Here is a 12642-nt window from a genome sequence, read left to right on the forward strand (position 1 = left end):
CCCTGGCTTCCACTGCCTGGCATGAGAATCACCGCCGCCTGCCCCACGGGACTGGCTCTGCTGCCCCTGCCACCTGCCCTATGCCCGCTCCCCTGGCTCATGGTCCCCCAGAGTCATTGACCTTCACCATCCTCTCAGCGAAACCCCGCCAGCCACCACTGCGTGCCGCCCACCCACCCCACCAGCCTCTCCATCACGTCTTCCTGCCTTCCCTTCTTTTGGGAAACTCTTTTTTTCTTGTTTGTTCATTTTATTTTCTGTGTCCCCAACTCGAATGGAGGCCACCAGGAACATTGTCTGTCTCATTCACTTCTGTGTCCCCAGAACCTAGAACCATGCCTGGCACACAGAACGTGCTTAATAAGTACTGAGACAGAGACATACAGAGAAGGAAAGAGGGAGAGACACAGAGAAAGAGAGAGAAAATAAGAGAAGGGGAAGGAGAGATGGCAGAGAGGGAGGGAGAACCACACGCTGAATCCAGGGGTTCCTCTCCCACCCCTCATGTGCCCATGGTAACAAGGGAGTGCCCCTCTTCTGACCCCTTGTTGTCAAAAAGTCCATCAAGCAAGAACGCCCGAGCCCCAGGCCCCCTCTGAAATTCCCAAGGAAGCACCCCAAGAAGGAAGCACCCCAAGAAGGAAGCACCCCAAGAAGGAAGGCGCAGAGGATGCTGCTCTGGAGCCATCGGGTTCCCGGTCTGCTCACCACGCTCAGGGAGCCCCTTAACAGGACCAGGAGAAGAAGAGGCACCCAGCCTGGGATTCCCCCCGGACAAGGCCATGCTGTGACCCAGGCTTGGTCCTGGCCCTGACCATGGGAAGCCCACCCCACAGGCCCTCGCCCAGGCAGGCCTGAGGCCCATGCACCGCTAAAGGCCTGGAGAGGGGGTCCCACCCCACCCTCACCTGGGTCCCCTGGGGTCAGGGTGAGCTGGGACAGAGGGACCACCGGTGGAATGGGCTCCTGCTGTGCTGTGAGCCCTGGGTCACTGTCCCCACTCTGGGGAGGGAGGGGAGCAGCCTGGAGCCCCGAGGGCGCGGCTGGCAATAAAGGCAGATGCTCAAGTTGATGCCACCCCACACATGTGAGGCTGGGACGAGGGGTGGCACTGACACGGCTGGGGAGCCCACTCCCGAGGTACGACCCGGGGATGTGCACAACCACATTCCAAAGACGCACGGGATGAGATCAGCCCGGTTGACCCTCGGACTTTGCCCTCCTCGGCAGGAGCCAGCCCCGTGGACCCTGTGTGCCTGTCCATCTGGAAGGCCCAGCATGAGAGGCCCGGCCGTCCTCCTCACTGTGGCTCTGGCCACGCTCCTGGCTCCCGGGGCCGGGGCACCGGTACAAAGTCAGGGCTCCCGGAACAAGCTGCTCCTGGTGTCCTTCGACGGCTTCCGCTGGAACTACGACCAGGACGTGGACACCCCCAACCTGGACGCCATGGCCCGAGACGGGGTGAAGGCACGCTACATGACCCCCGCCTTTGTCACCATGACCAGCCCCTGCCACTTCACCCTGGTCACCGGTGAGTACTGCCCCAGGATGGGACCTGGGGGTGGGAGGGCCTGAGAAACCAGGTGGCACAGAGCCCTGTCGTGCAGGATAAAGGGGAGAGGTCCTTGCTCCATGCATAGGACACAGCCAAGGGGAACATTAGGAATCCTCACCGTTGGTAGCAACAGATCCGGGACAAAGAAAAATGACCAGGGAGGTCCTTAAACCCGTGGCCACAGCCAGGGCAGCAACCCCAGAAGGCTTCGGGAGGAGGGGAGTGTGGCGGGCTCCCGGCTGGCTCCTACAGCTCCCCTCCCCTGCCCGCCCCTCCAGCTGGCTGTGTCAGCCTCTCCCTCTCCCTTCCATCCTTTCCATCTCCCACCTAACACCTCCCTGACAGATCTGCCCAGGCTGTAGACAATACAGAGATAGGTTTTTAAAAAGCCAGATATGGGGCCAGGCACAGTGGCCCACGCCTGTAATCCCAGCACTTTGGGAGGCTGAGGCGGGCAGATCACTGGAGGTCAGGAGTTCGAGACCAGCCTGGCCAACATGGCGAAACCCCGTCTCTACTAAAAATACAAACATTAGCCAGGCATGGTGGCGCATGCCTGTAATCCCAGCTACTTGGGAGGCTGAGACAGGAGAATTGCATGAACCCAGGAGGTGGAAGTTGCAGTGAGCTGAGATCGTGCCACTGCACTCCAGCCTGGGTGGCAAAGCAAGACTGCATATAAAATATATATATATATATATATATATGAGGCCAAGGCAGGAGGATTGCTGGAGTCCAGGAGGTAGAGGCTGCAGTGAGCTGCGATCACACTGCTGCAATCCAGCCTGGGCGACAGAGCAAGACCCTGTGTCAAAAAAATAAACAATAATAAAATAATAAAAAGTCAAGTACCACAAAAAAGGCATTAGAGAGTTGAAAAGCAACTGGCCCTCCCTAGGGGCTCAGCCACCTCCCAAACCTGGGTCATCCTCCAAAGACCCTGCGTGGGTGTCCCAGGGCCCCTGCAACAAAGAACTGCAGACTGCGGCTTAAACCCACAGAAGCGGATCCGCATGCTTCTGGAGGCCAGAAGGCCAAAACCAGGGCATTGCAGGGCTGCACCCACCCGGAAGGCTCTAGCAGAGGCTCCCTCCTCACCTCTTCTGGCTCCTGGGGCCTCAGCAATCCTTGGCATTCCTGGGCTGGTGGCAGCATCACTCTGACCTCTCCCCACGTCCCCCCAGGGCCTCTCCGCTGTGTGTGTCTGTATTCAAACTTCCCTCTTATCACAAGGACACCAGTCGCTGAATTTAGGGTCCACACTTCTCTGGTATACATCCCCTTACCCTAGTTAATCACATCTGCAAAGACCCTATTTCTAAATAAGGCCACGTTCTAACGTTCCAAGTGAGCATGAATGTGGTGGGACACCATTCACCCCAACACAGGCAGCTCATCCCCACACCAGCCTTTCTGCCCCTTCTAACCGCAAATGGAGGTGTGCGGTTCTCCCATCCGCACGGCGCCTCTTTCACTCTCTGTATCGCAGATGAGGACAGGAGGGACCTTCTCCACATCATCTCTCCTTTTGCACCTTTTGGACTTAGTACCATGTGCACGTGTTTCCTGTACGAAAAGAAATTCGAAAAATCTCCTGGAGCTCCCCGTGGTTCACTGAAATTCCTGCCTGGGATCTCGTCTGATGGCTGGGCCATCATTTATTTAATGAGTGCCTTCCTGATGGCCGTGGAGGTCACCCTCAATCTTTTGCTAAAGCAAACAAGGCTGCCACCAGGATCCTTGCACGTGCATACGTGCCTATGTGCCCGTCCAGCTGCAGGACAAACAGCTGGAAAGTGGAAGTGCAATTGCTAAAATAGGTCAAAGAACACGTGTCTATTTGTCTCGGACATGACCTCGAACCTTGGCTCCCACGGGGCAGTGCAGGAGGAAGTCTGCTACCCCCAGCCCTGCCCCAGGCCCACTCCCCACCCAGCACACAGGGAAACCTGGGCTGTTTTGACTTTGCCTCTTCCAGCCCTGGGTCCGGCCTTCGCTGTGACCCCGGTCCATCCCGCCGCCCTCTGCACCTCTTCCTCCCTCAGGCAAATATATCGAGAACCACGGGGTCGTTCACAACATGTACTACAACACCACCAGCAAGGTGAAGCTGCCCTACCATGCCACGCTGGGCATCCAGAGGTGGTGGGACAATGGCAGCGTGCCCATCTGGATCACGGCCCAGAGGCAGGTAATGTCACCCCCAGCCCATACTGACATTGCAGAGCACGGGGGCACCTAGGCCCAGGCAAGGCTTGGAACCATGTGAGATCAACGGCAGGTCCCTTCCCCACTCCAAGGTCTCGGGGCTCCTGGCCTACCCTGGCACAGAAGGGTGTGAAGTAGGGCCCCAAAAGGGGCAGGTGGTGGGTGCTGGCAAGGACTAACCAGTTAGCTATGTCCAGCTCGGCCCATGGACACAGCCCTGCCCGGTCCTCCCTGAGGGGCCTTGGGAGCAAGAGGAATTGCTCTGTCCCCCTAGTCGGAGGGAGAACTGCACCCTTGGGCCCTGCAGCATTAGGGGTGAGGGTTGGACAGGGAAGATCATTGTGACTCAACAAGAAAGCGTTTAACAATTACACAACTTTCTCCCTTTCCACATCCCTGTCAGAGCTGAACAGCTAAATTCTAAAGGGCCAAAGATAAAACGAGAGGTGGGTTACAGTATTGACCCAGGAACCCCACCCGCAGTTTGCAATGCTCTAGGGGCTTCCTGGCCCAGAGGCGAGGCTTTCAGGAAACAAAGTCAGTGGAGGTTTCCAAGATGAGGCTGGAATAAATGTCAGAGCCCACGCCCACCCCAGAGCCAAGGTATCCACTCAAGCCAGGGTTCCCTCGCTCCAGAAGGATCCATAGACACACTCAGGGCTCCTTCCACGGGCTCGTGAGCAGGAAGCCAAGGTAGAGACCCTGGCATCTCAAGGCGCTTGATCCAATGAAAGAATATCCTGGGGGAGTGGACGGGCAGGTAGGGTGGACAGACGGCCAGGGGGACAGACAAATTCTAAATAAAGTAGCAGTCGAGTTAGGGGCAGACAGGCGGCCAGGCAGAAGGCTGGAGGGGCAGGTGGATGGGACACAGGTGGACAGACAGACAGACTCACGCCTGGACCAGAGCCCAGCAAGGCAGGCCAGACTGAGGTTCAGAAGGAGATGCTTTCTGGGCAGTGTGGCCTCGAAGCAGGCATCACAGCCCAATGATGAGGCAGACACTGCCTATCTGGGAACTTTTTTTCTTTTTTTGTGATGGAGTCTCGCTGTGTCACCCAGCCTGGAGCGCAGTGGCACGATCTCCGCTCACTGCATGCTCCGCCTCCCGGGTTTACACCATTCTCCTGCCTCAGCCTCCCAAGTAACTGGCACTACAGGCGCCTGCCACCAGGCTGGGCTAATTCTTTTGTATTTTCAGTAGAGACGGGGTTTCACCGTGTTAGCCAGGATGGTCTCGATCTCCTGACCTCGTGATCCACTCGCCTCGGCCTCCCAAGGTGCTGGGATTACAGGCGTGAGCCGCCGCGCCCGGCCTCTGGGAACATCTTTATACTGATGTCTCGTTTAGTGCTCAAGTCCAGTGGGCACCTGTCGTTTCCTCTATAAAATCAGGTTTTACCCCCACAGAACATGAGATCAGGGATGTTTTAGAAATTAAGGGCCCCAAAGCTGCAGCTAGGAGCAGGGATGGGTGGGTGGAACAGAAAGTAGGCAGGTGGGGGACAAATGTGTTCACAGACATGGGACAAGGGGCGGCCCACTGAAGAGTCCTGTCTTTCACACTGCCTTGTCTGGCAGGGCCTGAGGGCTGGCTCCTTCTTCTACCCGGGCGGGAACGTCACCTACCAAGGGGTGGCCGTGACACGGAGCCGGAAAGAAGGCATCGCACACAACTACAAAAATGAGACAGAGTGGAGAGCGAACATCGACACGGTGATGGCATGGTTCACGGAGGAGGACCTGGATCTGGTCACACTCTACTTTGGGGAGCCAGACTCCACGGGCCACAAGTACGGCCCTGAGTCCCCGGAGAGGAGGGAGATGGTGCGGCAGGTGGATCGGACCGTGGGCTACCTCCGGGAGAGCATCGTGCGCAACCACCTCACAGACCGCCTCAACCTGATCGTCACATCCGACCACGGCATGACGACCGTGGACAAGCAGGCTGGCGACCTGGTCGAATTCCACAAGTTCCCCAACTTCACCTTCCAGGACATTGAGTTTGAGCTCCTGGACTACGGGCCAAACGGGATGCTGCTCCCTAAAGAAGGGAGGCTGGAGAAGGTGTATGATGCGCTCAAGGACGCCCACCCCAAGCTCCACGTCTACAAGAAGAAGACGTTCCCTGAGGCCTTCCACTACGCCAACAACCCCAGGGTCACACCCCTGCTGATGTACAGCGACCTTGGCTACGTCATCCACGGGGTGAGTCGCCTGCTGGAGGCACCACCTCCAGGGGCTCCCTCCCCATGCTCTAGGTCTCCTTTTTTCTCTTTTTTTTCTTTTTTTCTTTTTTTCTTTTTTTTTTTTTTTGAGACCAGGGTCTTGTTCTGTTGCCCAGGCTGGAGTGCAATAGCAGGATCTCAGCTCACTGCAGCCTTCAACTCCCAGGCTCATGCGATCCTTCCACCTCAGCCTCCTGAGTAGCTGAGACCACAGGTGCACGCCACCATGCCTGGCTAATTTTTGTGTGTGTTTTGTTTTGTTTCGTTTGAGACAGTTTCACTCTTGTCATCCAGGCTGGAGGGCAATGGTGCGATCTTGGCTCACTGCATCCTCCACCTCCCGGGTTCAAGCGATTCTCCTGCCTCAGCCCCCTGAGTAGCTGGGATTACAGGCGCCTGCCACCATGCCTGACTAATTTTTTGTATTTTTACTGGAGACAGGGTTTCACCATGTTGGCCAGGCTGGTCTCGAACTTCTGGCCTCAGGTGATCCACCCACCTCAGCCTCCCAAAGTTATGGGATTCAGGTGTGAGCCACCACACTCAGCTGATTTTTGTATTTTTTTGTAGAGACAGTGTTTTGTGTGTTGCCCAGGCTGGTCTCAAACTCCTGGGCTAAAGCAATCCTCCTGCCTGGGCCTCCCAAAGTGCTGGAATTACAGGGGTAAGCCACTGCATGTGGCCTCTCCTTCCGTCTCTATAGAGGCACTCCCTATTTCTAGCTGGTCCCCAGTTTGAGGAGTGTGAGCACCGAAGGGACACATCCTTCACTATGCAGTAGTGTGTGTGTGCACATCTGTGTGTGCCCTCCACATTCAGGCACCAGGCAGTGGGAGTGTGTGTGCACATCTGTACCCATCATGTCCAGGCACTGTGTGATAGGCATGTGTGTGTGTGTGCACATCCGTGTGTGTGTGTGTGTGTGCGTCCTACGTGTCCAGGGTAAAGTGTAGAAGTTCAGCCCCAAGGGTGACATGGAAGAGGCAGGAAAGAGTCAGGAGCCCAACCTCCCCTCAGCAGAGAGCACAGGGATGCTGAGCCGGAAGCGAAGCACAGATTAGGGAGCAGACATCCCCGGAAAGGAAGTGACCGATGGGAACCAGCGTTCAACACCGCACAGGAGGCAGGGCCCGGAGCCTGGAGCTGCCCACTCCACTCCCATTTACTCAGGGTCTGGTCTCCGTTCATTTCACTGGACCTTCCCTGAACTTCGCTCTTTAGGGTGACTGATCTTTGGAGGCTCAGAATTCAGGGAAACTGAGTCTTGGAACCCCTCCAGCCCCCACGTTGGTACTCCTTCCTAAGGGGGTGTTCATAGGGTGCATAGGGTAGACGGAGAGGGTCTGTTGCTCCCAGCAAGGACCCAGGACCCTTGCCCGCTCCCCGGCAGAGAATTAACGTCCAGTTCAACAATGGGGAGCATGGCTTTGACAACAAGGACATGGACATGAAGACCATCTTCCGCGCTGTGGGCCCCAGCTTCAGGGCGGGCCTGGAGGTGGAGCCCTTTGAGAGCGTCCACGTGTACGAGCTCATGTGCCGGCTGCTGGGCATCATACCCGAGGCCAACGATGGGCACCCGGCTGTCCTGCTGCCCATGCTGCACACAGGTGAGGGCAGGGTGCCCCAAATTCCCGCCTGCTCTGGTGTGTACATGTGTGCACACGTGGGTGCCTGCATGCCTGTGGCCAGGACACCCCCGAGCCCTGAGTGGGGCCGCCTCCTCTGGCTTTGGGAACACCGGAATCCCTCACATTCCCACAACACGTGACCTCTCACGAGCACCTCATGCATCTCGGGTGGCACAAGAGGGCGAGGGGGAGGAGTGGGCAGCCTCGCTCAAGAAGGGGACAGAGGGAGTGAGGGTGGCACAGGCGGGCCTGCTATGCAGAGCCCACCTCCTGGCTGCTGGATCCCCACTCCCCACTCCCCACCACAGCAACCTGAAGGCCTCCTTTCTGGAATCTTCCTGTATCAGCCTCACACACACACACCTCCCCACCCGAACCTGCCCCATCTTGGGGACAAAGGTCACCTGGAAACTGACAAGCTGGCGACCCTGGTGGGGGCCTGGCTGGAGAGGGGTGGGCCCCACTGAGCAGGGCTGTGAAAGGCCGTGGGACCAAGGGGGCGGTGAAAGGGGAAGTAGGGGCTCGTGGGGACCACCAGAGGACCCCGAGTTTACTGTGGAGGAGCTGGGGTGAGGAGCCATCCCTCTCTCCCTCACGGGTCCTCTGGCTTCCCTTAGAGTCTGCTCTTCCGCCTGATGGAAGGCCTACTCTCCTGTCCAAGGGAAGATCTGCTCTCCTGCCCAGCAGCAGGCCCCTCCTCGTGATGGGACTGCTGGGGACCACGATTCTTTTGTCTGAGGTCGCATAACGCCCCATGGCTCAAGGTCAGAGACCCAGAAGGCAGAGGCGGGAGGGTGGCCCCACGCTCCCTGACCCTCCACCTTGATGTCCTGGCTACAGTCCTAAGGCAGCCAGAACACAGCTGCCAGGCCCCGCCAAGCAGGTGACTCCCACTGACCTGGCTGCCACAGAGAGGCGATCACTCCTGAGATCCCGAGGCTGACCCTTCCAGCCTCTCTGCTCTGGGCTTGGAGGAGGCCTTTCCAGAGCAGACCACCCGGACCAGAGGCCAGAATTCCCACCCTCCCCCAAAAGCCAGAACTCCCTCAGCCTCTGGCCAGAGCTGCTGCCTCCCCTCCTTCCTGTCATCTCTGTGCTCCACTGGGATAGCTCAGAAACTGTCGCATGGGGTGCATTTGGGAGGAGAGCTCTAGGGCTGTGTTCCTGGAACTCTCCAAGAGCCTCCTAGGACACGCATGAAGTGTGTTTGGTAGGAGAGCGCCAGGGCTATATTCCTGGAACTCACTGGGAGCCGGCCTCCAAGGACATATGCGGAGTGCGTTTGGGAGGAGAGCTCCGGGGCTGTGTTCCTGGAACTCCCCAGGAGCCTCCAAGGACAGTGCTCCCTTGTCTGTCTGTGCAGCCACGGCCTCCTAGGCCAAGCAGAAGAAAGTCATTCATTCATCCCGAAAATATGTAATGGGAGCCAGCTCCATGCCAGGCTCTGGTCTGGGCTCAGGATATGCAGCGAACAAGACAGTCCAGGCCCTGGAGTCTGGGACCTGTCATTTAAAGGTACAAGAAAGCAGAGAATGCAAAAGCAAATGAATCCACGCACAGAGTGCTCAGATGCTTGTGATGGCAGATAAGAGACGGCCACAGGCAGGGACGAGGTAGGCGTGACCTTTTCATTTGCCTGGCCTGGAATGGCCTCTCTGAGAAGGTGGATTTAGGGAGAGACCAGCATGACGAGAAGAAGCCAGACACGCCAGGCAGGGGAAAGAGCCAGGGACAGGCCCATGGTGGGACAGGTTCGGCGTGTTTGGGATGAGACAGAAGGCCAGTGTGCCTGCAGGTTGGCACAGAGCGAGGCTCTAACGGGAGCTGACCACAGCCCCAAGGCAGGAGGTTGTCGGATGCACAGCGGGGAGCCCCAAGCTGAGGTTACACAGGGTCTGAGGTCGATGATTAAACGAGTGGCTCCCACTGCTGGGCCGGGGACAGAAACAGGAGCAGGAAGTGGCCAGTTTGGAGGTCGCTGCAGTGCCCAGCAGGACATTCCAGTGGCAGGGGTGGAGAAGCTGCAATGTGCGCAGATTCCAAATACCTTTAAGAGGCACGACATTCGAGGTTTGTGGACAGATTATGTGGGAGGGTGAAGAAAACAGAAAAATGAAAGATGGGTCTGATGCTTGGGTCCTGAGCCACTTGCTGACATGCTAAACAGTTGGGGACAGGAGTCAGGGGGGCCGAGACTTGTTTCGGCCGTGATCAGCCTCAATGCCGGTGACGCGGCCACGTGCAGCTCTTCCTGGGCACAGGTTGTGCAGATGAGTCCACAGCCAGGGATGCAGTTTAGTCTCCCAATTTAAATTTGAGACTTGTCAACACAAGCTATGGGACTCAATGAAAGCCCCCAGCCAGAAGGAGTGGACTGAGAAGAGATGTTGACCACACCACTCACTGAGAAGGCGGGGCTGGTGAGACAGGAAAAGCCAAGAGCTTGTCATGGGTCAAGAGGGGAATGAGGCCAGGTGCGGTGGCTTCCGCCTGGAATACCAGTGCTTCCAGAGGCCGACGCAGGAGGATCGCTTGAGCCCAGGAGTTCAAGACCAGCCTTGGCAATATAGTTAGACCCCATCTCTGTAGGAAATTTTTTTTTAATTAGCTGGGCATGGTGGTGCGTGCCTGTAATCCCAGCTACTGGCAGGGAGACGGAGGTGGGAGGATCGCTGGAGCCCGGGAGGTGGAGGTTGCAGTGAGCCTTATTCTCACCACTGCACTCCAGCATGGGCAAGAGTGAGACCCTGTCTCTACAAAATAAATCAATGAAAGAGAAAGAAGCGGGTTTAGGGTTTAGAGAAGTAGGAATGTGGAGATGTGTGCAGTGGGGAGGACCATTCGTGCCACATGTCACATCCGGAAGGGGACCAGAGGACCCTTCAGCCTGAACCCCTCATGCCGATGAGGATGTTGGAACCCAGAGGCATTAACTGACTTGTCCAAGGGGACCAAAGAGTGGCCGGTGGTCTGTAAATGCCAGCTTTAAGGTCCTGGTCCCGAGTACTTTCAGCCACAACGCCTGCCTCTCTTTGCTCAGGGGCTTGGGTCCTTGAAGCGAGTCTCCCAGCACTAAGCAGGGACATGATAAGGTTTCCGTGGCGCTAGAGTCCACAACCATTTGTTCTCCACATTAACCAAGAGAGGGACTCAGAAAAAGTCATTATTCAGACTCACACACAAGGAAATTGAAGCACGGAAAATCGAAGATCACGTGACTCTGCACAGTCTCACACAGCTTTTCCCCAGAGGGGCAGCCACAGTGGCGTCCCAGCAAACCAGCTCTCCAGATCCCCCTCAAAAAGCCCTGGTGTTGGCCCTTACCCATTTCTGCGGCGTCATTACTCCCACCGTGGCCCATTTCAAGCTACCAACATGAGGTCACCGAACACAAAGTAGGGAAGAAGCTCGCAGAATCATCGTCTGCTTGTGCAGCATCTGCTAGGCTGAGCAGGTTGCTAAGAGCTGGGGGGTCCAAAGTTTTCATCACAGCCTGGTAAAAGTCCATTTGGAACTAGGCTGTTTTCTGTGGCTAGCTTCTTTTCTTTTTTTTTTTACACAGATTCTCACTGTGTTGCCCAGGCTGGGTGCAGTGGTGCAATCACAGCTCACTGCAGCCTCCACCTCCTGGGCTAAAGCAATCCTCCCATCTCAGCCTCCTGAGTAGCTGAGACTACAGGTGTGCACCACCATGCCCAACTAATTTTTTAATTTTTAATTTAAAAAAAGAAAAGCAAGCTATGTTGCCCAGGCTGGTCTCAAGCTCCTGGCCTCAAGCGATCCTCCAGCCTTGGCCTCCCAAAAAGCTGGGATTACAGGCATGAGCCACTGGGCCCAGTCCCTGGGCCCGTTTCTTTCCTCTAAAGGTAGTGTTGAAAGTACATGTGGCCAGTTAAAGGCACATTGTGGAATGGACGCAGTCCTTGCCCTGACTTTACAGAGTCCTCCTTCCCCAGCCAGAAAAGCAGGCAGAAGACCAGGGGAAGCTCTTCTGCCTCCTGGGATCCGCACACTGCCAGCCAGGTCTGGGACAGTGCCCACCCCTCCCCTTCCAGCCCTGGGAGAAGGGTCTGAAGCCTCACATCATCACGCCACCCCCATGTCCACACCTGTCCCGCACCTGTGCCCTCCCAGGAATCCCTACACAGGCCCTTCTCAGCGCAGCCTGGTAGGGCTGCCCCCTTCCACTGCCTGCCGCCCCCCTCCCCCAGCCCACCAGCCTGTTTCCCACGACCCCTCCCTCCCAGTCCAGCCGCAACGCTGCTTCACCTGTCCCACCAGACCCGCCCTCAGCCTGCCCCATCCTCTCCTCCCAGACCAACGCGTGCTGCCTGCTCTTCCAGGAAGCCTCCGGGAGCTGCCCGCAGGCCCTGGGCCGGCTGTCTCTCTGTGATGCTCTGCCGGTCGCGGACGGACCCTGCCTCCCCAGCTTATCCCAGGCCAGAGGCTGCATGCCACTGTCCCTGGCAGCGCCAGCCCCTGCTTGGCTGTTATGGTGCTGGCAATAAGCCTCGCAGCCCAGGTCCAGGGCCGCCGGCGAGCCGGTCCCATAACCGGCCCCCTGCCCCTGCGGCTCCCCCTCGGGCCCCCTCCTCCTGCAAAACCCGCTCCCGAAGCGGCGCTGCCGTCTGCAGCCACGCGGGGGCGCGCGGGAGCTCTGCGGGCGCGGGAAGCTGCAGACCCGGCCTCGGTCAGCTGGGAGGGGCCCGCCCCGGGCACAAAGCACCCATGGGAATAAACGCCAAGCCGCGACAATCAGCACAGGGGAGCCTTTTCCTAAAGCCTGCCGGTTTCCCGACGGTCCCCCCATTGACACCAGCGCGGGATAAATTTCTAACTCCTTGCCAGGCTTCACAAGCCCCAGGGACCCCTCCATTCTCGTTAGGGGTGGGCCCTGGTTGGACGGCTGGCCAGTCCTGGAAAAGGGGTGAGTTTCCTAAAAGGAACGGGGGAAGGCATGAGGAGGCTTTTTGTGAACGATGGGGAAGCAGCATCTGTAAGCCACAGTACTCAGCAAGAA

General features: G+C 57.6%; 1 protein-coding gene across 1 annotated transcript; it reads left to right on the forward strand.

Moving 5' to 3' along the window:
• Positions 1 to 1059: 1059 nt before the first annotated feature.
• ENPP7 (ectonucleotide pyrophosphatase/phosphodiesterase 7) lies at positions 1060 to 12380 on the forward strand. The gene is made up of 6 exons (XM_032177783.2): positions 1060 to 1531; positions 3601 to 3746; positions 5345 to 5971; positions 7382 to 7601; positions 8240 to 8386; positions 11966 to 12380. The coding sequence occupies exons 1-5, from the start codon at positions 1060 to 1062 to the stop codon at positions 8368 to 8370; spliced, it is 1596 nt and encodes a 531-aa protein (XP_032033674.1). The 3' UTR covers positions 8371 to 8386; positions 11966 to 12380.
• The last annotated feature ends 262 nt before the right edge of the window (positions 12381 to 12642 follow it).

The sequence above is a fragment of the Hylobates moloch genome, unplaced genomic scaffold (assembly GCF_009828535.3).
Source record: "Hylobates moloch isolate HMO894 unplaced genomic scaffold, HMol_V3 SCAFFOLD_15, whole genome shotgun sequence".
NCBI lineage: Eukaryota > Metazoa > Chordata > Mammalia > Primates > Hylobatidae > Hylobates > Hylobates moloch.

Bases quoted from the DNA above. Each gene is read 5' to 3' on its own strand.
- ENPP7 (XM_032177783.2), top strand. From the start codon at position 1,060: ATGCTCAAGTTGATGCCACCCCACACATGTGAGGCTGGGACGAGGGGT. The intron at 3,747-5,344 runs GTAATGTCACCC...CTTGTCTGGCAG, and splicing joins GGATCACGGCCCAGAGGCAG to GGCCTGAGGGCTGGCTCCTT. The intron at 7,602-8,239 runs GTGAGGGCAGGG...GGCTTCCCTTAG, and splicing joins GCTGCCCATGCTGCACACAG to AGTCTGCTCTTCCGCCTGAT.